General features: G+C 39.5%; 2 protein-coding genes, 2 long non-coding RNA genes and 1 other non-coding gene across 6 annotated transcripts in view; 3 read left to right on the forward strand and 2 right to left on the reverse strand.

Annotated features, from left to right (window-relative positions):
- Positions 1-6169, forward strand: LOC147144822 (uncharacterized). The gene is made up of 3 exons (XR_015087494.1): positions 1-3284; positions 3393-3558; positions 5699-6169. It is a non-coding gene; the product is annotated as an uncharacterized LOC147144822 (long non-coding RNA).
- Positions 4106-11457, reverse strand: nek3 (NIMA related kinase 3). Its single transcript, XM_086036058.1, has 12 exons — positions 11188-11457; positions 10973-11066; positions 10514-10611; positions 10202-10285; positions 8778-8845; positions 8576-8662; positions 8013-8067; positions 7435-7635; positions 7220-7325; positions 5641-5886; positions 4430-4553; positions 4106-4311 (listed from the first exon to the last, which is right to left on the reverse strand). Exons 1-12 carry the CDS (start codon positions 11302-11304, stop codon positions 4248-4250), a joined length of 1344 nt encoding a protein of 447 aa, XP_085892184.1. The 5' UTR covers positions 11305-11457; the 3' UTR covers positions 4106-4247.
- Positions 7392-26757, forward strand: part of LOC147144824 (uncharacterized) — a 27162-nt gene continuing 7796 nt past the window's right edge. The window contains exons 1-3 of one of the 2 annotated variants that reach the window (XR_015087493.1): positions 7392-7650; positions 19146-19263; positions 24388-24527. This is a non-coding gene — a long non-coding RNA (uncharacterized LOC147144824). Of the gene's footprint in view, positions 7651-15067; positions 15297-19145; positions 19264-24387; positions 24528-26757 lie in introns of those variants that run through there. The other variant, XR_015087492.1, reaches the window with a different exon arrangement.
- Positions 11803-11875, forward strand: trnak-uuu (transfer RNA lysine (anticodon UUU)). Its single transcript has one exon. It is a non-coding gene; the product is annotated as a tRNA-Lys (tRNA).
- Positions 19680-26757, reverse strand: part of LOC147144826 (LHFPL tetraspan subfamily member 6 protein) — a 61615-nt gene continuing 54537 nt past the window's right edge. Inside the window, exons 3-4 of the mRNA XM_086036059.1 lie at positions 24405-24503; positions 19680-21121 (exon numbers count right to left, since the gene is read on the reverse strand). Of these exons, the coding sequence (XP_085892185.1) occupies positions 21003-21121; positions 24405-24503 (218 nt within the window). The 3' untranslated portion in view covers positions 19680-21002. The remainder of the gene's footprint in view (positions 21122-24404; positions 24504-26757) is intronic.

The raw sequence follows: 26757 nt of genomic DNA on the forward strand, positions 1-26757 counted from the left end.
CTTAGTGTGAAACATGGGCCTGTTTGGATAAACATGCGTCTCTAATTCGCTTGTCTCTAAACAAAGACAATTGGCTACCTGCAGCTGCTGCTGCTACCTACTGGTATGGAAGAGTACTACAATGTAGTAGCTACCGGATTACGTGCCAGGCGCTAGACCACACACGCACACAAATATTTTCCCACGGCATAGAAATTGCAGCATATTCTGTAGATCACCACACCAAAAAAAATACAAATCTTCAGTCACAGCAGAGCAAAGACTGCAATCTGGATATTACAGTAATATAAAAAATGTATGTTAGTATACAATGCATAGTGTTGATTTGACATACGTTATATGTACAATATTACTGCCTAAATACATATTTGAATTGTTGCTATATCTGACTATGTATATGACTAATACTGTACTCTAGCACTCTGACAGTGACAATCAAACGTGAGCTTTATTAACTTTGCAAAGGCTGAATTTTCATCTTAGATGTGATTAGATGGAGCGCCTAATTAAATGAACAAAGGATGTGTGGCGTATGTCCTCACAGCTGGTCAATATTAATACAATCTGCTCCATATCAAATGACTCCATTTACGGCTCCCCCAATCATTTCTTCTTCCTAAAATCCCAGAGCGACTCGTTTATTAAGCAGGCAGATGCAACACATGCCTCACATCCTTTGAGCATTTTATTTTATGAACTTGACATCCAGTTTAGGCTTCATGCACTACTATGTTCTTTATCCCTACTATAACGACAATTCAGCACACTAATAGTACAACTCCGACACGAGTAGTGGAAAAGCTACACAGATAAGATATTCGTTAACTAGGTCATTCAAGTAGGGCATTCTACAAGTGCGCTAAACTTTTCTACTAGTACATCTTAAGATGGATATCAAGAATATGGCATAAATTGCTCATCTGCTTATGTGTCACAAAACGGAAATACCTCGTCACATGTCACAATTAAAGCACTTTGTCTGTGATACACGGCGCCAGCCAACGCTGAAATTTAGGAAATAAAAGTAGCAATATGTCACAATATGACAAAGTGATGATTCGATTCGCTCCATTTCCTCTTTTTCGCCTCCGCTTAATGATTCTGCAAAGCATTGTTTTTTGGGCAATGAATTCTGCATGCAGCTTACGAGACGGAATTAATTGGCCACACCAGTAGCAAAAAGGCAAACTTTTTTCAGCTGTCGTCTTATGTCTGATTCCAGCTCACTTTAGTTAAAGCCCAACCAAAACAGTATTTTAATGAATGCAAAAATATTCTGAAATATTTACACTTCATTTTAAGTATTGTTAAAAAATATTTAAAAAAAACAGGGTTGACAAATACTGAGTCACAGTTTTATTAGTTACTTCTATTACATGTACCGGTATGTATTTTTATTTTGCATATTTGAAATATATTAAGGTATTATATAATGATATGTTACTGTATTTCTATTTAATGTATGTCTTATTTATAGGGGAGTTTGGAGAAAAACAATATTAAATCAGAAAATCACTTTTGATTTAAGAGTTGCCAGTGCATCGACTCGAACCAAAGTGAATCGTCCCGCTTTAAAATGTATTGAAGTACGTATCAAATGTTCTTTCATTGGAAATATATATCTTGCCACATTTACAGTACTGACAAGTTCATTCTTTTGGATGTAAATGACAACAAGAAACTCATTGCATCATACATTCTCGACCTGAGCCATAGCATATCAAATCGAATCGTAATTTCACTGTATTGAACCGAATCAATCACTCCACATTAAAACTGAACCGTCCTTGAATCGTATCGCACTCCTTGTATATAATGAGGTATGTATTAAATCGTCTTTTATTGGAGAGATACACATCCATGATTATGTATTATTGTACTTTTTAAATACCGTATTTTACTTGTAAAACTAAAAAATTACAACATAGAAGGAGAAACAATAACAGCGAGCCTCTGTCTTTGATTCAAAGGTAGCTTTCCCAGTACTTTTGTCCAGTCAAGTCATTGGCCGAGCTTTTCATGCGACACGACAAAGCAAGGAAGTATTTTAACTGCCATCGCTTCCCGTCAGGGGTGCTGACAACAACTGAAAAATCTCCACATAAACACGCATATGAATTGAAATACATTTGCAGGGATTCTCAAAGTTTGGCTCCCTCTACACGAAAGAATCACTGCCTAAGCACAATAAGTTCGATATATTTAATATTAAACAATTATTTAGATTTCTTACAACATAAGAAAAAGATCAAATTAAACACCCATTTATTGTTGAAAACAGGGGACCAAGTGGCCCCCAAAAAATTTCATTCATTTTTTTTTTTCAATTCTTCAGTTATCTGAATTTTATTTTGCCAAATATAGGAATCTGCATTGTTTTCTTCATTATGTAAGTACTACACTGCCCCTGGTGACCAAGGTGCACTCACCAGAAGAAGCAGCACAATGTATGGGATTGCAGCATGAAATTATGATGAACAAACAGTTTAGTTCTTTACACTGTATTTCATTATTACTGTATTGTTTTATTATATGTGCTGAAGAGTGCTACTTTCCATATAGAGAACCATGTTACAAAAAAATGTTTGTGTGTTTTGGGGGCTGGAACTTTCATTTTGACAGGGAAATTAAAAAATGAATGAAACTATGCCTTCATGTTTTAACGTACTGTTTATGTGATGGGCTGGCTGCTAACCTCTGTGAATGCGCTTGACTCCACCCAGTGGCAGTTGGTGGTCACAGCAACATCTGGCCGTGTGACCCTTTTCCTGACAAAACATAGAAGCTCTAATTGCAGTCTATTAAAGACGGGGAGGAGGGTGTCAGGGTAGGAAGCGGACATGAAAACAGTGCAGCGGACTCAGAGTGAAGTGACCTCACGAAGACCCCGATGCTGTGGGAATAATACTTCCTGTTCAGCCCCCCCACCTGACAAAAGAAGCCTCCGGAGGCCCCAAGCAAGCCAACTGGGACTGTTGTGCTTGCTAACCTGATGAGCGCACAGGCAGACCTGCGCACGACATCAAACGCACACAATTTCCCATTCCTATCTGCTTTCTTGCTGACGAACACAAACTACAAACTGAAGATGATGACACAGAGCTTTCAAAAATTATCAAAAGAAAAACACTCAAGTACCTAAATGACAAGTACACCTCTCCCGAAGTACAAGAGGTACTCAACACAGCCTGTGCCCTGGACCCTAGTTTCAAGTTGAAGTATGTTAGTGAAGCTGACAGAGGGGTCCTTGAAGACCGCTTGACTGCACAGATAAGAGTCTAATGGTAAAGTAACAGAAAATAAATACTATAGACTTTAAACATTTTGAATGTAACAGACACAAAAAAAGCATGTTCTCTTCTTATTATTTTGGTTATGTACTCTGTTTGTAGAGTGTCGCACCTGAGAGGTTTGGAGATGATGATGGACACGAAGAGGAGGGCGCTGCTCCGAAAAAGAAAAAAAAAAGGATTGGGCAGCTTTTTCAAATGAATCAGCTTAGTCAATGAATCTATGGTGAAACGTTGGAGGCGGCAGCGGGAAGTGAAATAAAATAAGGTACTGGTTATTTCTCTTGGTTCTGTTCCGTTTTAATCATCAAAGTTGCTGCCATGTTAAAAGGCACTGTTAGGAAATAATCTCTTCAGCTACATACATGATGTACATTTACAGTTCAAAATCGTTCTGTAAATGGAGTAAATATCTAAATTTTCAACATGGAAGACGACGACTTTATGGGTTTCAGCGAAGATGATTAAAGTGACGTGATTTCAAACACAGGAGAAATTAAGATAGATACTGTTTATTTTCTTTTGGTTCTGTTCCGTTTTAATAAGCAAAGTTGCTGCCATGTTAAAAAGCACTGCAAGGAAAGAATCTGTTCAGGTACATACATGTACATTTACAGTTCTAAATCGTTTTGTAAATAAACATCTCATTTTTCAACATAGGTGCGGCTTTTAACTCACTGCGGCTTATATATGTTTTTTTTCCCTCCATTATCTATTTATTTTTTAAGTAAAGTGGATGCGTCTTATATAAAAGAGCGGCTTATCGCCCAGGAAATTCAGCAAAATGTAAATAAATATAAAACCTGTAGACTGAATACAGAATCACAATGAGTCTTTATTATATATATATTTTCTTATGGAATTGAAATGTGTGCCGTTTTATTTTGTATTAAATCGCTAATATTCTCCATAATAAATAATAATGCGGGGGGAATACAAACAAGGACAATTTTTCCTTCACATTTGCAGCATCTCCTCCAATTGGCCCATCCAGTCACACGGAGATTCTTCCTCAAAATCCCTGCAAGAGAGAATGATGGCACGTCCTGAGCCTCATCTCTTGTATTGCGTCTCATAACTTGGTGTACGTGTACCTAATATTGTGACAACATGACATAATAGGAGCGATATACGCTTACGTGTCATCATCATCAGAGCGTGGCCGTAAGCGTTCGTCGTCATCCTCCGCGCCGACTGCCTGTTCGGGGCCATCTGTGTCGTCGCCCCGAGGCTGGGAGAGGGGACCCACCAGAGGACTGGTGCCTAATCAAAATCAAAATATACAACTTTCAAACGCTAAATCGTGCTTAAAACCCTAATTTGAAACCCGCACCCATGCTTTAAATCTTAATTAGTATCTGCAACCCATGTACATCCATTAATTTAAAAGCATAAACCATGTCTTGAATCCCTATTGCATGCTTGAAACCTTAATATTCTTGAGACCTTAATTTGACAAAAAAAAACCCAAAAAAACTAACCCTTTCTTGAAGACCAGTACTTTCAACGCATAAACCTGTCCCAAAAACCTAATTTGAAACCCAAATCCATGCTCGAAATCTTAATCTCACACTCTAACCTTGGTTAAAACCCCACTTTGAAACCCTTAGCACTATTTTTAAACCTAACCCGTGCTTGAAACCTTAATACAATTGAAGCCTTAAGTTCAAAGACCTAACGCTCGCTTGAAATCCTAACCAAACCCTACTTTGAAACCCTAATCCATGATTGGAACCCTAATTTGAAATTTAACTCATGCTCTAAACCTTAATGTGAATCGCCAATCCATACTTGAAACCTTCATTTGAAACCTTCGCTTGAAACCTTCGTTTGAAACCTCAACTCTAGCTGAAACCAAACTTTGAAACCCAAATCCTGTCTTGATTTCACTCTAACCAAACCCTAATTTCAACCCCTAATATGTTAAAAACCTACTTTGAAACCCTAATATAAACCCAAAGTGTGCTTGACTTTTGAATTCCAAACCCTAAACCAGGCTCAAACCCTATTGAGACAACCTAATCCCTGTTTTGCAACCCTATTATGAAACCCTCACTCATGCTTACCACTTTTATGCTTGAAACGATTATTTTAAATCCCAAACTTTGCTTCAAATCCTAACCATCTCTTGTCACCCCAACCCATGCTTGAAAACTTTTGAATTTGAAATCCTAACCTTGTCTTAAAACCCGAGTTTGAACCCGAACCCATGTTTTTAGCCTTAATTTGAATCCCTAACTAATGCAGATGGAGCTGCATGTGTCAAAAATAAATCCAAATAATGCATTACTGCCACCTAGAGGACTAGAGGTGCACAGCACTATTGAGTGACGTTGCCACCAGCACGGACCGTCTCTGTGAATCACGAAAGTGTTGAATGTTGGATTCAGCTCGGCTTTCCTCAGCAGACTCAGAAGCCTCTCCGGAGGCTCCCGTCGCCATCTTTTGCGCCGCCGACCCTCCTCGGGGACGCGCGTCGTGATGTCATCGCTCGACAGGAGGCTGGCGTTGGCCAACATCTGAAGCGCCGTCTCGGAGGGCTCGGCCCACCGCCTTCGAGGGAGGAGCGCTCCGTCTTCGCTGTGAACCTCCTCATCTGCGGTGCGGCTTATTGTTAAATGTCAGATTTCCTCAAATAGTGGCCCATATATGATTGAATGCCGTGACTCCCAAAAAATATACACCTCTCACCAAATAAATACTAAAATATGTTCATGAACACCCTCCACAGTATTTAAGAATGTACTTTTATACATGTGCTGTAAACTCCAGTTTCACTTGACATACATTTAAAGTAACTGACAAATCAACACCTCATCCTCCAATACTTCATGTAAATAAACAGCCACTTTTTAAAGGTGACTGACAAATCAACACCTCATCCCCCATATTTTGATTGATTCGTTTATAACAGACAATAGTGATTTTTGGTAGTTTAATTACCTGACATGTCTCGGCGTGTTATTTCCGTCTTCATCAGAGTAACAACCAAAATACACTATTGTCTGTTATAAACGAATCAATCAAAATATAGATAACAAGGAAGACAAAATTAATTTAAATACAACTATCTCATCTCCCAATACTTCATGTAAATAAACAGCCACTTTCTAAGGAGGAAATCAACCCAAACACTTTTTTTTCAAGAATATGTTCTCAGCAGGCCCACTAGTTGAAACAAGGCAATATGTTTAATATGAAATGTGAGTTAAGCAGCAAAATCCACCCGTGTTTAGCCATCTCAGGGGGCGGCCATTTTGTCACTTCTGTCGCCTGAAAATGACACCACAGTTGCTCAGGTAACGACCAATCACGGCTCACCTGTTTTCTGAAGCTAAGCTGTGATTGGTCGTTACTTGAGCACTGATCAGTTGTGATGTCATTTTCAGTCGACAAAAGTGACAAAATGGCCTCCCCCAGAAATGGCTAAACACAGGTGGATTAACTCTTATTCCACAAATGCAATATTTATCAGAATGCCTTGTTTCAACTAGTGGGCTTGCATAGAACTTATTCTTGAAAAAATATGTTTGGGTTGGCTTCCACTTTAAGGAAATGTGTATGAGCGTAAATATAGCGTGGAACAAGTGGCTTATAGAGCGAGTAAATAAACACCATGACCTACGAGCCACTATACGAGGAAATATACCTGTTGTAAAAATAAGAAATATACCTGTTGTAAATATGGCATGAAACAAGCGGCATACATATTAGACTCAAAGGCGTTCGACCAATAAATAAAGGCCTCCCCCTAATGTACAGTTGAGTAAAAAAAAAAAAAAAAAAACATTGGCTCACTATATGAGGAAATATGTGTGTAAAAATTTGATGTAACGGGTGGCATATACATTAGAATCACTGGCGTACGACCAATAAATAAAGGCCTGCCCCCCCCCCCCCAATGGATGCCCCATACTTTGTACGCTAACCTTCCATAGTCGTGGTTTGGATTACATTCTTCTCCCTCTTATGTTGATGCACCTTCTTTCCCTCATTGGGATTCCACTGCCTCCCCCGTTCCTCTGCCTCGATCGCCTGTCGAATTGAAAATCCAACTTCAGCTGAATGGCCATCTGAACCAACAGTGCGGTGTCACAGGTTACGGCGCCCGGTTGCGACATGACGCCGCACCGCGGGAGGCTACCTGGGAGGGCAGATGCGCTCGCAGCAGTCTGGAGGCGCGGTGAGAGGTCAGGATGGTGTGCAGGGACGGCTGGTCCCGGGGGTCCGTCTTGAACATCTGCTTGAGCAGAAGCCGCAGCTCGTGAGGCAGGTGCCCGGGCAACGGGGGGTACGCGCCACGGCACACTTTCAGGATCAGACTCTTCCAGCTGGGCGCCTGGAACTGAACAACGGTCGAGTGAGTTTTTTTTTCTCTCTTTTTTTTTTTTTTTTTTTTTTTACACTTTCCTGTGACGTAGCAACTCGTCACACATTGTTCAGCTCTACAGAAATGTCACAAAAATGTATGTACAGTGGTGTCTTGAGATAGCATTTTAATTTCATTCCTTGACTGTACCTGTCCTCAGTTAAAGCCTGAAAATTTGCTGATTAAGTGCTCAGGCAAAAAAAAATTGCTAATAGGTGATTTTTTTTTTTCCCAACGAATTATGAAGGCTAGGTTCCAAATAAAATGAGAGACTAGGTGAATACCAAACCGTCAATATGCAGGGATTCAGTATAATAATGAAACAACAGAAAGTTTATGTGAAAAGGAATTACCGGGTGACGCAAGGTGCACAGTTCGTAGAGGACACAGCCCAGAGACCACACGTCACTGTAAAATACACCAAAACACTCATTTTCAGTGATTCTCAACACGTGCCATGAAGGCTGCTTCTAGTGGTACATGAAAGAAGCGCCTGAATTAAATACTCAAACAGTGCATAAAAACTTTTTATCCAATACAGTATATTTGTGAAGTACTGTTCAAGTGTATTGAACTTTAAAGTACAGTACAGTTGCATTTAAACTTTGCGAACGCTTTTTTTCCCCAAATCAAACATTTATTTGGATCTAATTTCCATTTAATTTGTGTAGACATTTTCATTTATTCATTATTGTTATTTTTTTTCCTATATTCAAAATTAGTGTCAGTGTTTAAGCTGCATAATGGTTACAGTGGCTTATAATATTACATTTTAGGAATAAAGCCTCTTCTTTGTTTTTGTTGAACGCTTAAGCAAGTTTTAACGTAGGGTAAAAATTTTGAGGAAAACAGCATTATATTAATATTATTATTATTATTATCATTATTATTATTGACTCAAAGTAACACACTGTACCTCTTATTGTTGTACGGCTTGTTGTCCCAGATCTCTGGAGCGACATAATACGGCGTCCCAACATACGTACGAGCATACGCTTTTGAGCTGCAGTGTGAAAAATGGAATTGCAGTTAGTGTAGAATTCAGCTTGACTGGTTACCAGGATGGAAAGTCTGGAGTGTATCTGCAGGTTTAGATTACTTGGTAATTCGTATGTTACCTGTTAAGAACACACGCCGATCCAAAGTCACCGAGTTTGACTGTGCCATTATCGGTCAGGAAAATATTCTGCAAAGAAACACATGATGGATTTCATTCGATCGTGAAAGTGTCCCTAATGTTGTGAGCAGTGTCATGTATACAGCCGCGGTTACAAATTGTATTGAGTTAAGGCATAACTTTAAAAAATTCTCACGGCACACCACCCAAAAAAAAAAAAAAGTACATGTATCGTAATAATGATGATCTTGTCTCAATTTACTCACAAATGTACTTACTCGGTGTGAAATCTGTTTGATTGATCACAAAGCTACTATTATGTTGTATTAATGCTAACAGCAGGTGGGCAGTGTTAAAGCAGCACTGGGCAAGAATTCGACCTTAATAAAAAAATTGTCCAACTCTTTTGATGAAACATTGACTTACAAGTAGTTGAATGGGACTTTTGTCATGCCTTGGAGGTGGGGGGGGGGGGGGGGTCAGTATCATTGTTACTGGCACTAAGCAACTTTGAGGAGAATGGGAGCAACCCTGGCACACAAAAAAAATGCAAATGTCCTGACCCTAACCCTGCTTTACGGCATACTCACTTCCTCCTTTCGCTATAAGGACGGAAGTCAATTCGAACGTCTCCGCGCTATTACTGGTGTCACGATAGAAAGCCCCAAAACAAACAAATAAACTAAAGTATCGTTTAAACAAAATTAGATTCACTACCTCATCGCTATTCATCTTTCACACAGCCACTGGAAATAGAAATGTAATTCAGTCCAAATGCAGGCCAGCGAGAGCTCAGGATTTCACGACACAACACGCTGGGGCGCATGGGAAATGTGGTTGACTTTTGTCAAAACACTACCGCTTTTGTCCACATGGCGCCGCCATAAATCAACAAAAACTGACATACGACACAGTGTTGCTTTAACAGTATAATTGTACCTTCTGCCATCTAGTGGAAGGGCATTTAATTGTTCTTCTGGTTCCTATACGTCACTGGATTGGATAGAATGAACAGAGACATATTGTTTGTAGTAAATTTTAAAAAAGTATTTATTTTTGGACCAATTCAGTTCAATCGGATAATTTCTGCGACACACTATGATATAACACAGTAAAGGAAAAGCCAGATAAAAAGGTAGTCCTTTGAAAACAGTAATTCCTGGGTCACAAAAATAATATCACGGTCCTTGATGCCGTCACTGGTACCGCACTGTGGTGGCATCACACATACTGTACATTGACAAAGAAAAAGCAACATTATAGAAGTTCGTCCTATAGATTTTGTTGTTAGAAGTTCATCGTTTCATAGGTCGTACGTAAGGTCCATTCCTGATTTTATGGTTATTGTCACACCGATCTTGGAGGCATATTTTTCAAAACCGTCTAACTTTCAGTGTTTACTTAATCTTACAAAAAAAACCTTACGTTGGACTTGAGATCTCGGTGCAAAACGTGCTTATCGTGGATATGCTTGGCACCGGCACACATTTGAGCAAACCATTTCAAGATCTAAAGGGAAAAAAAAGACTGAATTAAAGAAAGAATACACACACACACACACACACACACACACACACACACACTTTGGAGTACACTTAGGCAATTATATACATTTTTAAGTGGGCGAGTGTCTTATTTCTGAGTTTTGTTGTTTTTGTTTGCAATTTGCGTTAGGGCTTGGTCCCTCACCCCCGCAAAAAGCAAGGGTTCACTGTATTTGACCTTAATGAGACCTACATCATCAACGCAGAACTGCTTGGTCTTCTGTTGACGGATCCTGTGGAGCATGTCTCCTCCGCTGCAGTACTCCATCACAATACACAAGAGGTCATCAGCTGCACAAACACGCATCACATGAAGCACACACAAAATGTCAAAATTGGGGTATGGTATTGATTACCATCCAGGAGTGGGAAGTAAAATTCAACAAACATGGAACATGAGGTAATGTAAAAAATTATTTGGGGTGAAGGGTTTTTTTTCATTGTGAGTGTGCCAAGATATCAAAACTGGTATTGTAAATACAGTACTTGTAAAATGCAATTTTTCTGTAGTGCACACTGCACAAGTACATTTCTGTCTGTACTTTTTAACTTAAGATATAGGAGTGGATTAGAGGAATCAGTACTTTCCAGTTTATTAGACTATGCTTTTTCATGACACGAGAGTATCTGTACTTCTGCTTTCGCCACATACCTTCAAATGCCTCATGGAAAGCCACAATATTATTATGCTTCATGGTGGACAATAGCACAGCTTCCCTCCTTGACTTCTCCTGTCTAGACGCACTCTACACGTCAGAAACGTCATGTCAATTTAGAAACAGATATAAGGATTTTACAGCAAAACAAACAAACAAACAAAAAACCTAAAACAAAAGAACAGACACACACAAACACATTTTTGTATACCTTTGGCAGCTGTATTTCCTTGAGCACATACTTCTCCTGAGTCTTTTTACACTGAACTAACAAAGCCCGACCGAAAGACCCCTCGCCGATGACCTTGTGCACCGAATACCTCTCCATAGACGCAAAGGAAGATAAAACACAGCATTATAAGTTCACTGTAGAGAATAAACCTGCATTGTATTACAGTATATGCCAGCGATGATTGTTATGTTACGTTGTTATGCAGCTCGCCGTAGTTCCGTATTGTGGATAACGTCATTTGTGACGTTTCCACTTTTCCTGCCCGGCCTCAAGATGGCGAAAGAGTATTTAAAAAATGTAATTCTAATTTTATAACACTTTATTTTGACCAAAAAACACATTTGTTAAATGAATGCCCACATTAGTAAATAATAAATACGTGCCATCCAAGAGAGATGTAACGGATTTAATAACTCAAAAAGATAGAAAGTGCATCGAAGTAATGTCGTAAGAGCGGCAGTATTTGTCAGCTCTGGTCATTTTCTAAATGAGGGACTTCTGTTTATATGTAAGTAAAATGATTGTTTTGTTGATTATTTACGAAAAGCTTGATTCTAATTCGATAATTAGCGTGCTACCGGACGTTATGACAGAGCCCGGATAGCTCAGTCGGTAGAGCATCAGACTTTTAATCTGAGGGTCCAGGGTTCAAGTCCCTGTTCGGGCGGTTAAATTTTTCTTGTGTACGTGTTGTTTACATACATAACATGCTTAACCACGAGTACAAATTATGACATCATATACATAATCGTTAATGTTCAGTGACGTCATGTAGACGCAAATGGCTTCGTAGCTGCAGACGACTTATCTGTACATACGTACAAGTACACATGCTTGTGTATACATATAGTAAATGTGGTGCACAAGGTATAATAGTTACGTTTGTTTTATGGCTGGGATTATGAGGAGTCCTTGGAAAAACTGTACCCACTGTATGAGGTCCCTGGCTTGGACCCAAACGTTTGAGAATCCTCCTTTTATTCTGTGCCTATTAGCTCAAATGTCATGAGCATCTCATCTTTTCTACACGAAACGTTCGTAAAAAGCTGTTTTTCCAGAGAAATTAGGAAGAAAGAACAGTTTAGTGAAAGCTAAACAAGAGGTTTGTGTTCAGGGCTCACAGTAATTAGAGGACTTTTTAATTGTTGGCTGTATTCCCTGTTTAGTCAGCGACTCGGAAAGAATAGATGGGCGAAGTGAAACAAGGCGAAACTCATTATCCCAACACATCAGTGAAGCAGTTTAATGTGTCGTGAATGACACTTAGTCCAGACTTCCAATCTCAACTCCCAAGATTCATTTGAGCATGAAGTGGCCGCACTTTTATGGATTTACCATGACCCGAGAACACCTGTTCATCCCTCCAGTAATAATTTGATTCATTGTCTTTGCTGTGGCTGCTGCTGCTGCTATTTATCACTTTATCCTTCAAAGGTTGAGCATATATTCAGGTTGCATTTGGAGGAGGCATTTTAGGACATTTTTAACATTCTGAAACAGTTCCCAGGTAAACAAGCTTTCACTTGTACAGTGCTGTTCTACCTTCAAGGTACTCAAAATGCTCCTCATTCAGCTACTGATGACGCAGCATCAGGAGCAACCGGGGCTTCAGTATCTTGCCCAAGGGCACTTTGACATGCTCTCAAGGGCTGAGGATCAAACCCACAACCTTTTGGGTTGGGAGATGACCACTCTACTGCCTGAGCCATGCCACTCCAGGTGTCCTAATGCCTCCAACAATGTACCCCAAGGATCAGGAGCCAGCCCTCTTCCTAGCCGGAATACTGCTTGGCCAGTGGGCAGGCCAGATTTTGTTAGCATGACAACCTGCAGTACAAGTAAGGACCAAGTCCTGACCTGAATAGCAAGTCATTGATGCCGCATCTCCAAAAGATAAAACTACTACAACCATTTTACTAACTGTATAAAAATAAAGTAATACCATAATTAAATGCAGACTTGACCAGGGGAAAGTAAAGTACAGATATACTTACATACAGTATACACAAAGAAGATGGTCACAACTGCTCAGTAAGCTACGGTAATATTAGTTGTTTTGCACAGAGGATAAAGAATATATGGCCTGTGAGTCTTTTGTAGTGTTTCTCAACATGTCTAGCTCATCGTTTTGGTTCAAATACTGTACCATTTAACTCATAAACAATCCATAAACTACACTGAATGTATCATCAAATCCAAATACTCCCACCACCCCCATGCCACCCCATCCTCGCATCCTTAGTTCCTGCTGAGGAGCACAGTTAGTAGCAGCTTATACCGTGAACGTACAACCGAAATAAACTTAGAGGCGACCTGCTGTATAATCATATGAGTAATATTGATTCATCCAGATCTTAAGGCGCGAACGTTTGACAGCAGCTGTCAATATTTTGAGCTGAACTTGAGTAGCAGCAGGCATAAATAAGACCGGCAGCCTATAATTAGACAGGATTTAAGGGATCTAGGCTGGATTTGAAATGGCAACCTGGTGTTTGTTCGTGAAGAGTTCTCACTTGACAGGAAACTGTGGCTAGTACGATGCGAGGATAAACCCGACTAAGTCGGGCTTTATGTCACCGCAAGAATGAAAGTATGGGTGTTTATTGGACAATACAGAGTGAAAATTGTTAGGTTAGAAATATTTGAGTAGACCTATTTTGTTAGAAATACAAGAGCTGTAATGCTGCATAGCAGAAGGCTATGGTTAGCCAAGTAAGTTTGTGTACATATTATAACAGCTCATCGTTTTTATTTTATTGTATCACTTATGGCTCTTAGACCTTTAAGATAAAGTTTGGGAAGATGACGTAATGGCACTGTTACCTTTTCTCAAGTATTCAAGTATTTTATCTTGTTGGGGCATTTGCTGCCAGCTCAGAACGACTGGCAGTGGCGGTAACTTGTTTGTAACATTTTAATCAATGAGTAAATAGTGATTTTTCTGGGGGAGGGGATTAAATTAGCGATTGAACATGATTATATGGAGCAATATAAGCCATGTTACTAAATTTAACAATGATGTGTACAGTTTGGTAACTCAAGCAAGAAAGCATCGATTTCCTGAAAAGTTGTGATTTCAGAGTCTCGAGGATTCAAGTAACTCACAAGACTTAACCTTCAAGTTTCAAGCCGTCGTTGTGACTTGTCTGAGTTCTCCATAGCAAGTCACACACATGATTTGTTTGGCACAGATTTTACACCACATCTTTACGACATTTTTTTATTGCAGCTTCGAACCAGCAGTGTCTTGGTATTGGCTTGGTTTTAGCAAACCAAGGCACTCCAAGCCCTAAAATTAGCGCCTTAAGTCTGACTCAAGTCAGGTCATGTGACTCCAATCCTCTAAACCAAGCGTCAAATCGTGGAAGCGTCTGACTTTGACAACCCTGTGTGACTGCAAATTTGATCAGATGGCACTCCCGATCTCATTAATTAACCATCGGGTATGAGCAGGGGGGCTTGACTGGTGGTCCGAGACTGTCACACTTCAAATTAACAGAAGGATGAGCCTCTGCACTTGGAATCTTTGAATGCTTTAGAAAGCTTAGTTGACATTGTACTGTACTGTTGAGTTGTACTGTACTTGCCCTGACTGAATTCCTTCTAATATGGGCGGTATCTAAAATTCAGCCTTTATACCATTTTTGTTACGTTCAGTTTTTTTTAGTTTTGTATTTTCAGCATTTGTCTGTCTTGTCAATGATTGTGTCCACGTGTCTGCATTCCACCCCCTTGTGTTAGCCAATCAGCTCCTTCCTACCTTGTGTGTCTCGTCCAGGTGTTTCTCGTTGTCTTGTCAGTATGCTTGTATTTAAGTTCCTAGTTTTCGTTCAGCTCTTGCTGCATCGTTGTCGCTGTCGTGTTTTTTGTTTCTCCTGGTGTTGTGTTTTGGTTCTCTAGTGTTTCTTTGCTACTTTGAGTTTTAGACTTCTGTTAAAGCAGCACTGTGTCATGTCAGTTTTTGTTGATTATGGCAGTGCCATGTGGACAAAAGCGGTAGTGTTTTGACAAAAATCAACCACATTTCCCACGCGTGCCAGCGCGTAGTTTCGTGAAATCCTGAGCCGTCCTTATAGCGAAAGGAGGAAGTGAGTATGCCGTAAAGCAATTCAGGACATATGTATTTTTCTGTGTGCCAGGGTTGATCCCATCCTCCTCAAAGTCGCTTTAAGCCAGTAAAAACGATACAGACCCCCTCAGGGCATGACAAAAGTCCCATTCAACTACTGTGCTTGTAAGTCAATGTTTCATCAAAAGATTTGTGAAAAAAATGTGCTGCTTTAATAAATATTTTCTTCAGTGTGCCCCGCTTCTCTCCCTGCATTTGGGTCCTCTACCCCTGCAACCATGACAATTTTAATGGAGTTTCATCATTTGTGAATGCAGAAATTAGAAACTTTCAAAATTGCTTTACTGTCGTTTGGGCCGATTAAATCACAATGTTTAGGTCTGTTGATGGGTTGTTTTTTTTCCTCCATGTTGCTGGCCAAAAATGGGTTACTTTCACCTGTTTTTGGACTAAATAAACAGCCAAAAATGCAGATTAAAAGAAAAATAATAATTTACACATGTAGCATGGAGCAAATGATTATATTTTACAATACAGTGCTATTTTTTTCAGAATTTAAACGCATTGTGTAAAAATGGTCCTATTTTATGAGGGTTGTAATGGCTGAATGACATTTCAATTGGGACATTTTAATCAATATACAAATATGTAAAATAACTTGCAAGCATTGGTCATGGAAGTAACTAAATTCATAAGTCAAGGTATCATTGTCCTCAAAAACTCACCAGATTTTGCATGTTTCTTTAATGTGTTGAAAATGTTTATTTGATTGCTGTGGGTGGAACTCCCAAACATTGGTTGTGTAGCGTTTCCGAGTTTTGTGAAAATTCAACCACATCAGTAAGTCACACTTAGCAGCATGAAACTTGGTCAGCATGTCTGTGTAGATCCACCAAATCTTCTAGAAGTGATCACCCAAAAGACAGAAATTCTGCTATTTTGGTTGAATGCGGCTATTTATTTTTCATAGGTATCCTTCAAAGACACACATTACTGTTTGCTAGATGGCTAATGCAAAATCACAAAACAGTTTTAGATTTCATCATTTTGTGAAAGGCTTGATAACCTGCAACAATAGTCCACGTAAGTCGTAAGTATAGTATAAGTCCACAAAGTCCAGTATGGAACAAATGTGTGATGTTCCAAGAGATCCGTAGGCATCCCTTAACATCAGGAATGTGTACTTGCAATAACGCAAAATATAAATCCTCCTCTGGTGGGAGCGCGGGGGCCAGTTTGTTGCTGCTAGCAGTTGTAACGAGGGCCCAAGCACCAGGCCCTGCTGGAATTGTTGTTTATTGCTTTTCCCAACTACCTTCATAGAGAAACACTCCAGCTTTTGTCATCCTGTTGAAAATGTATCTACTGTATTTTAGGGGTGCCAGCAACTTGAACCCCTAAACTCACTCCCCTAGAAAGTTAGAAAAGTTAAGCTCAACCAGTTCCACCAATTAATACGCAATTAATTGGACTTGTCTATCATACAGGATGCAGGAAAAAAAGTCAAGGATCCATGCCGGAAAATTGAATTGCCATTTTGGTTTGACTCCTACTCCTTCACAGGAGTTCGCCCCATATAAGTTCCAATTAGAAGAACAGCAGGCTACCCAGTACACCGACGGGCAATGCTTAATATCTAAGGAATTATCACATTCACAAAATTCCCACATTTCTTTAATGAAAGACCCAAATTAAGGCACATTTTACATATTTACGTCATCCTTCCACATTTCAACACTGTTCAATTTCTCCAGGACCTGAAAGGAACTGTTTAACACAGTACCCATTTCTCACATGTTCCCAATAAAATGAAGATATTTACCTCCTTGCACATTCCTCAACCAAGTAAAAAAAAAAAAAATCCCACACCAACCTTAACCAGGAGAGAAAATGACCATCTTAACAAGCCCGTCAACCTGTTCAGACCAGAGAAAGTGAACATCTATTAAATCTGGAAGCACTCCATTTATGCGGCACAAAGCAACAGACGTCTGAGTTCTCATGTGACTCCACGCAGGCTTTCACAATTGCTTTAATGGCTCCTCATCAGACTGGAAACATCAGCCGTATAAATAATGCAATATGTTCGCGCATGCAGCCTGGTGTCAAAGAAGACTAGCTGGGGGTAATAATTATCTCGCTGTAGTCCTGTTGGGGGGGGGAACATAATTGGAAAGAATTAACTGATGACTCTAACGGGCTGCCGAGGCCTCTGAGGCCGAGACTTTGATGGATGCTAATGCTATTGTACAAAATCTGTCTTATAACTTCACACCTGTTTCAATATTGTCGAATACCTGCTGACCAGCCTCGGTTTCAGTATTCTGCTACAATACTGGCCGGTCAACTTCCCCCATCACATTCCAGAGCTGTTTTTACTGAACAGGGACACGGCAAAAAAAGCAGTATAATGTCAGCTTTAGCGAGTGGTGTAAAATGGGCAATTGGCAAGTGGTCAGTCCAGGGTGTCGTCTGTTTCTTGGATGATTGCGTTGACGGCTTCACTCACTGTTTTAAAGCGAAGCAGATGTAGTGTCTCACTTCACGTGCTTTTTATTTTCTATAAAAATGAACTTTGGCTAAGCGCAGCACACATGAGTTAACCGCATTTCAAGTGTGGCCCAAAGATAACACCCTGCCCTTAATGCAGCGCTTTCCATTCTCCACTGAGCATCTTCGGGCAGCAGCTGTTCTCGTCTATACGTCGTGTTTTTAGCCACCGCATGAGGATTCAAACGGGGATATTTTAACACATTATGGAAAGTTGCCTTTAATTGCTTGTATATAAATAGTTGGAGTCTCTTGAGTGCCTGATCAATTTTCAAGAGTGAAATTAATCCGATGTGATTGTGATGTATCACTTTCCCTGCATAAATACAGACATTTTATTTTAGAACAAAAGGTCTATTATTTCAATGATAAAATCCTATTTTTTTGAGAACAGAAAAACGACCTTTTAAAAGAACAGCCCAAGACAGTCTTTCCATTTTGTAAAAATTGAAATTAATTTAGTCCAATGTCTCATTACAGTCTGAAATTAAAGCACAAAACAAATACAATTGCAAAAGAAATCAGCAAATGAATCTATAAAAGAACATGTATTCTAAACATTTGACTCATTAAAGTTGCGTTTGGCAGAAAACAGCTGAATGTACTTGTGACTCCTCAATAGGGTTTAAGTCTGGAGGATCCGCCTATAATTCTGAAAGTTTTGGGTAGCCTTGTTTTTTTTTTTTTTTTACACTCTGACAGTTCACAACTTGTACCATTTCAAGCTATTCATTGGATTTAAACTGCATTCATTTCAATTAATTATTTAAAAGAAAAAAAGTAAATAATGAGGTGTTCTAAAACATTAAATTGTGGTGTGTATTTTAAAATCCTGTTTTAAGAGAATAAAGGTATGTTTTACAGAATAAAATAAACGATACTAAAATAATGTGAAAATATTAATTTTTTTCCCCTCCTTGTTAAACTTTGGATTTAATATTACATTTTGTTTTTAACACGTAAAATACAACTTATTCTTAAAGTTTACAACTTTTGTTCTCCAAAAAGTATGAGCATTGTATCATAACTAAAGTTTTTTTTTCTCTCTCTCTCTCTCAAAAATAGGTAACTTTTTTATTCCTTATTAAATTTAGTGACACATTTGGTGTGTGATTATGAGGGGATCCTGGTAAAAATTTCTCCCAGAACTTTGAACTGGGGCATAAAGTTGCTCACTTTCATAAGACAGGGCCATCTCCTCAAAATGGTTTAATTTGAGCAATTAATGTGTAAAGTGTACTAATATATATATATATATATATATCTTTATCTTTATCTTTGCGGTATTTTGACAAAAGTGTCATATTTCTCCATTCAGACACCCTGAAAGTGTGGAACGGGTGCCAATGAGGCATCCTCTGTGACCGTGGGTCAATCAGCGGAGAATAAAGATGAAGAGCCACGTTCACAAGCAGAAATGGAGAAGAAGGGGGAAGGTACGATCGTCATTATTTAGGTCGGGGGGTTGGGAATTGCCGCTCATTGTGAGGAAAACACGCATGCTAAGCAGATGTAAATGAGCTGACTTTGCACTGGCATCTCTCAAGTGTGGACACGTCTAAAAATAGTCAGTGAGTATCGCTCTATCCGTACGCAGGTCAATTTGCGTGGCGGTTGAAGGTGCTTCGTCTGGATCCTGCTGATCAAAAGCCGAATAAATCAGAGGCAAGGTCGCAGGATCGAGCACATCGATAAAAGTTATTCTGAGTGCACCGCCTGTCCTTATCCTCCTTATCGATTGGAAAGAGGAGGGGAGAGGGTGGGGTGGTTCTCCCACGGGTACTGAAGAGGATCAGGAGGTCATGGGAAAAAGCTTTTTAGGAACGCGAGCTTTCACAAACCACACAACACGTTTTCCATAAACATTTATTTACAAAAACAGAATAATTTGAGGCGTGAATACAAAACAAAACAAAACGTGGTATTATGATAAAAAATACATTATCATACATAACATATAAGGTATGCATCCTTCTTTTTGGGGGGACTGGGAGCTGAAGAAGCATGTCGGGAGGATTATTGCATTTCGGGGATTGGTGTTTAAGGCAATGATGAGACGGACAAGGGAGATACAGGAACACTTCACATTACAATGAAGTCAGAAATATTATTATTACTTAGGTCTTGGATCACAGGACACATAAACATCAACAGGTTGGAGTGAAAGAGAAGTTGTTAAATAAAGCATTACAAACAGGTTGGTCCACGCGTGAAGAGAAGGTTTCAAAGCTGTGTGAGTGTTTATGTACTACTCTCAAAAGTTGGGAATCTTGGGCTTTTGGCTGACATTTTCAGGATGAACCTAAAATGTGCTATAACCTTGACAGGTGAACTTCCTTTGAACTTCTTGAAATTTTGGACAATTTTGAATGTCCATTAACATTAGTGGCACATTCATTATGAGTCTCTTTTCTTCAACACCGTTAAAAGTACACGTGCGTATTCTTTTTCACACTCAGCATCGGTCATTTCTTCCATCAATGTGCTGCCTTTTATTTCCTCACCCCAAAAACAAAGATCTTCCTGCAACAAAGATGTCACATACCGGTACTTCCTTGACATCGATAACCTCTCACTTCAATACTCAGTTGACTGTATGTGGACGTCCTTGACCTGTTTGGAATTTTGCTGTTCAGCTCGTCGGCTGGACTGAAACACTGAACAATTGAAAAGTTTAGACTCGGTCAAATTAGGTTAATCTGTTCAATGTTACTAAGCATTTTAGATCCATCCTCTAATTTCAATGGAAAGATGAATACAGTGAACCACCTTTACTCATGGTGGATAAGGACCATGCCCTGCTGCAAATAATCAACAACCCCAAGTAATCACTGCCCACACAAAAATCTTCAGAATACCTATAGATGCTGCAAGATGGCGGCAAAAGACACTTTTTCCTATTAGACAAGACAATGGCCTGACTAAATAAAGTCCTTCCCCTCAGTTCAACATAGTTCCTTGGCACCTACATGCCTCCAGACCGATACCAAAGCAATATTTTAAAATTCTCTCTCTCTGCTGTGATTCACTGTATCCCTGACCTTTTTTGAGCAGTGTTGTGCGTGTGTGTGCTGCATTATGAAAAGAGTCCCTGCAGTTTGTCCTTCGCTGTGCACCGTAGTAGTGCCGTCAGGCGGTCATTAGAGCCACTGGGCAGGCCTGGCTCCTCCGACCATCAGTATGGGTACTGCTTCTGCTTCTTGCCGGCGAAACATGACAACCAGGTGCACAGCAGCATGGCGCCCGCCGCCCCGGCCCCCGTGCAGTAATAGGCCCAGCCGATCTGGCAGGAACCTGCAAAAGAACATCAGACCATTAGTTGTTGGCTACAACATTTCGGAATGTACAGCGTTACGTTATAGCCCCCAATGCAATTGGTGAAAATTCCATATGTTATATAGTCTTTTTAATAGTTTTACCCCTCCCACATACTTAAAGTGGACGTCAACCCAAACATATTTTTTCCAGAATATGTTCTGTGCAAGCCCACTAGTTGAAAAAAGGCATTCTGATAAATATTGCGTTTGTGGAATAAGAGTTAATCCACCCGTTTTTAGCCATCTTCGAGGGCGGCCATTTTGCCACTTCTGTCGACTGAAAATGACATCACAACTGCTCAGGGCTCAAGTAACGACCAATCACGGCTCAGCTTCAGAAAACAGCTGACCTGTTGTTCCAGGGCACAAACAGCTGACCTGTGTGTATCGATGACATCACACGAGATGTTAGCAGATCAATAGCTTCTAAAGCCAAACGATTTGGAAAACAGAAAAGATATTTTGGTTAAACGTCCGGCTCCGAATGTTTGCTTATCAACCGAGACTTCAGCAAACTTTTTTTCGTGCAACCTATTCAGAAAATAGGAACTGTTGATGGAAATTGGTAACAATGTTCACATAGTGGAATTCCACAAATTTAGTGGCGCTCGAACTGCCATCGTGCTGACCTTAGCGTACTTTTTTTTTGCGATTTACAATAAATAAATACATTTCAAAAGGCTTTATTTTCAACAGCTGAGTTCCACGAATGTTGTGAATGTCGAGCATCCACAATCTAACAAATAAGTGAACCCGATTCGTGCAATTCCCGCGGGAGAGCGTCACGCTAACGAGCAGGTGGTGTGACGGTGTTAACAGCAACAAAAAAAATTCAGCTGAAGTTATTTCCAACCATGGTGATGTTATAAACACGTGAAGCTTTTGCCGCTAGACAAACAACACTTGGCATGAGAGTGCGCTAACAAGCTTGTCAGATACGTGACACTTTCACAACCCTGAAAACACAATCGTACGTGTCGGTTTCGCTTTCACTTGATACGCATGTACATTTTGTATCAAACTATTTTGATCACGCTCGATTGTTATGCCTGCTCCTTTGTCAAATGCCAAAGTAAAGATTTCCATTTTGAGAGCTTCTGTTTTTTGCTGCCTTTTTCTATTGCATTTATATATTGAAGTGATATAATTGTATAAATATCCCTACATTCCAAACAAATGGCTTATCTCCTGAAAATTTGAAATAAGTGTGCCCTATGACAACCCTTTTCTTACATGTATTTCATAATTAATACAGAGCAGTGATTCATTTGTAAAATTAATGGGTATAAATAAAAGTGCTGTGTTCGGATGTCATTTAGACAGTGTAATGGGCATGACTGATATGCTGAGTTTGTCATTGGCCTAAAAGGGGTGGTTTGGATTAAAATTAAGCGCCTATAAATTCTGCCTAGCAATAAGTGACCAATTCTGTTGAAATACATTGCTTTTGTCAGCTTCATAGCTAAAATTTCACTTTTGAAGTTTTATAATATACAATACAATTTTGTTTATATAGCACATTTCATAACAGCATGAGCTGTATATAACAAAGCACTTTACAAACAATAGAATAAATAAAAAAACAATAAAAGGCTGTGATACACATATGAATAAATATAGATATAAATAATAATAAAATATAAATAAATAAAGCCAATAAATGTACATAAAACACTATATACAATTGACACCGGAAAAGAGCCGAAAATTCCAGGTCTGATCAAAATCCAGAAATGTCTTCAACCGGGTTTTAAAAATGGACAGAGAGGGGGCTTGCCTAACAACCAATGGGAGGTCATTCCAGAGGGAAAGACCAGCGACAGAAAAGGCTCGATCCCCTCTGAGGCTCCTCTTGGTCCTCGGCACCTCGAGCAGCGCCTGGTCCGCAGACCTGAGGCTGCGGGAAGGTGCGTAGGAGTGGAGGAGCTCAGAGAGGTACGCCGGGGCCAGGCCATTTAATGACTTATAGCCATTTAATGACTTATAGACTATATATATATAGACTATAGACTAGACTAAGAGAATCTTAAATTGAACCCTAGAATGCACTGGGAGCCAGTGAAGGGAGGCCAGAATTGGTGTTATGTGCTCCATCCTCCGAGCTCCAGTTAGTAGGCGGGCAGCAGCATTTTGGGCCAACTGGAGACGTTTGAGGGAGCACTGGCTGAGTCCAAAATAAAGTGCATTGCAGTAATCTAGCCGAGAACAAAGGCATGGATGACTGTTTCTAAGTGCTGACAGCCAGCTGTCTAAGGTGAAAGAAGCTCCAAACTCACCCGAACTTCCAAGGCCGCATCGCAAGTCCAAGACAGTTTGGCGATCATACACAAGCAGAGCGTTTGTGAATGAAGCATCAATCAGCCAAAACAGTAAAATCAACAATGGCTTGTGTTGATTGTGCAATTCACAACGTTTTATGATTTGGATTTCAAAAGAAATGAAATGTTATTTTTGAAGTTTTATAATGAATTCTTTTATAGGGTTTATAATACTCAGAGAGACAGCAAAAGAGGATGTACCTTACTGTAGTACATATTTTTAATTGATTTTCTTAACATTTTTCAAGAGAAATTATAATGTGTAAACTTATCAGACAGTGGCAGAGAAAGTACGGTAACCTTCAGGAGTCATTCAAACAGCCAGGTGGGATTGGCTGACTTATGCCACGTTTATGAGGGCAGTTTTGATTCAACCCCATGAATTCAGCCTACGAACATGACCTGTTGCATGACGTTGCTAATGTCTGCTTGATAGCTAACATTTTATTTCACTTTTGGAGTTTTCTACAGAATATGCAATCATTTGTGTTGATTAGATGAGTTAAAACATTTGGTAGATTTCCATGAGATTTTTTTAAACAAAATTGCCATTCTAAAAAAACTCATCAGACAGTAAGGCAATAAATGGGCTACAATAGTTGTTCTAGCTAGTTCCACCATTTTATATCATATACGTTAAACACCACTGGTGAGCACAATACGAACACAATATGACTGCATTAGATAGGTTCAAAATACCCAATAAAGTTGTTTCTTTCAGATGCATATCAGAATAACCTTTTATTGTGCTATCATCCTGCCCTTTGTTAAGCCATTTGATCTTTTTGCCTGTCGGTGAATTCTTACGAAACGAAGCCATTGTGACAGATAAATGCCTTGTGCTGTTTGAACAAGCTTTTACTTCATTTCAGAGGAGAATTGAAGCAACAACAAACACGTTTTTGTGGATTTTTCTTTTTTTTAGTGATTGCATCATCTCACCGAGCTGAAACTGGTCCGAGCTGTTGTTGCACGTTTGTTGCACTTCCTCGCTGTCCCATCCGAGAGGATAGAGCGCGCAGCCAGATCCGATGAGCAGGCCTAGAAGACAAGAGGAGGTCACAGGTTAGGACCGGGTGGTCAGAATAAGAAAAAAAAAAAAAAAGATGTATACAGTAACCCTGCGCTCTGCTCGTGGGCCAGGGACCAAGACCTACTGCGAATAACAACATTTACACCACCCCAAAAATGTTTATAACTGGTTATATTAATAGCTCAACCGTAAATATACCACAATCTATGTGCGTCAATTACGGTAAGTCTACATTTAGAGCTGTGTGCTTTCAGTGTAGCGCCCCATTTTGCCTCAACATGCTGAGCAGCATCTAGCTGTACTGGAAGAGATGCAATATAATTAAACACAAGAACAACAGGCAGAGAAGTTCCCCTACTAAGCGCCTGTAATTGCTGTATTTATGAGTGTGAGTGTTATTGAACGCTCTGTTTGTATGTGTTACTACTCTGTGTGTTAAGATAGGAGTTGTTTGAACATTTTTAATAACTGTAACATCAATACAAATTTTTGTTCGGGTCAATATAAGGATCAATAGGGTTAGGGTCAATATAATATAGGGTCAATATATTCTGGAAAAAAAATTCTCTCACTATTCAAGGTGCTTAGGGAAGACCTTGCTGGCATTTTTTTCTTCAGAAATGTAAAAAGTTTTTCTCATAAGGACTGAAGTGCAAAGCCTCAGGAGGGCTCTGAGCATCCTGGGAGGTGGGTGGAAGTGCGCGTTCTTTATGTGTTGCTTTAGTGTTTCACTTCAAATGCTCAACAATGTACACAGCCTTATGAAAATGCCTCCAGAAGCACCTTGCATCACCCTGATTGACATGTCCTCCCTATTTTTGGTATCACAGTTGTCACATTGTTTACGGCGACACAGAGAGACGGCGACATGAATTGAAAATTTAAAAACGGTGGACAATCCTCAAACAAATGTTCAAGTCATCCACAACATTTTCTTTACAAGAATATGTTCCCAGCAGGCCCACTAGTTGAAACACGGCATTCTGATTAATTTTGTGTTTGTGGAATATAAGTTAAGCAGCAAAATGCACTCATCTCTGGGGGCAGCCATTTTGTCTTCTGTCGATCATGTCAATCACGCCTGACCTGTTTTCTGAATCTGAGCAGTGATTGGTCCTTGTGAGCAGTTGTGATGTCATTTTCAGTCGACAGAAGACAAAATGGCCGCCCCTAGAGATGGCTAAAAACGAATGCATTTTGCTGCTTAACTTATATTCCACAAACGCAAAATTAATCAGCATGCCCTGTTTCAACTAGTGGGCCTGCTGGAAACATGTTTTTGAAAAAAATACATTTGGGTTGACTTCCGCTTTAAGCAGTAAAACCCACCCGTTTTTATACATCTCAGGGACTGGCCATTTTGGCACTTTCTGTCGACTGAAAATGACCCTACAGTAGCTCAAAGTTCAGAAAGTGACCAATCATGGCTCAGCTTCAGAAAACAGGTAAGCTGTGATTGGTCGTTACCTCAGCAAATGTGATGTCATTTTCAGTCGACATAAGTGACAAAATGGCCGCCCCTCAGATGGCTAAAAACGGGTGGATTTTGCTGCTTAACTCATATTCCACAAATGCAATATTAATCAGAATTCCATGTTTAGACTAGTGAAGGCGTAGAGAACATATTGCAAATAATTTTTTGGGGTTGACTTCCTCTTTCAAGACACTTGAGACAAAAGTTAAGAATAAGAATAATATTTGGCAGACAATAACAGCACTCAACGTGTATATAAATAGGAATTAAGGAGTAATTCATCATGATGCACAGTCACAAACTTTACAAAGTTTTTACATTCTGTTTAAGTATGTTATTATTTCTAAATGTTTTAATACAGTGAAATATTTGACACATTTCACCTTTTTTTTACCCTCATTAAAATTAGCCTGTTTTGATGGGGTGGTCCTATCTAATGCCAGTGAGCCACTGCTCACCCCTGCTGTTGGGCCAATGCAAAGTACAATTTTTAATACGATGTATTACGTAACGTATGACGATTACATCAGCAACTTGTTGTTCCAAGTCTACAAAAGTGAGTCTGAACTTCTGCTGATTTTTACATGTAAAAATAATAAATAATATGTCCTTTTTAGTGAATATACTTCCTGTCGGTGAAACGTGTATGCAAACGTTCATCCACAGAGTATATACAGTATATTAAAATAAAAAAAGCTTATGTAATGCCAGCTCAGGATCAGAGAGGTTCAAGGGATTTTTCCCCCCCCCAATCCGTGACAACTTAACCGCTTCTCCTTCCCAAATTT

The sequence above is a fragment of the Filicampus tigris genome, chromosome 7 (genome assembly GCF_054856515.1).
Source record: "Filicampus tigris isolate MCC_2025a chromosome 7, RoL_Ftig_1.0, whole genome shotgun sequence".
Taxonomy (NCBI): Eukaryota; Metazoa; Chordata; class Actinopteri; order Syngnathiformes; family Syngnathidae; genus Filicampus; species Filicampus tigris.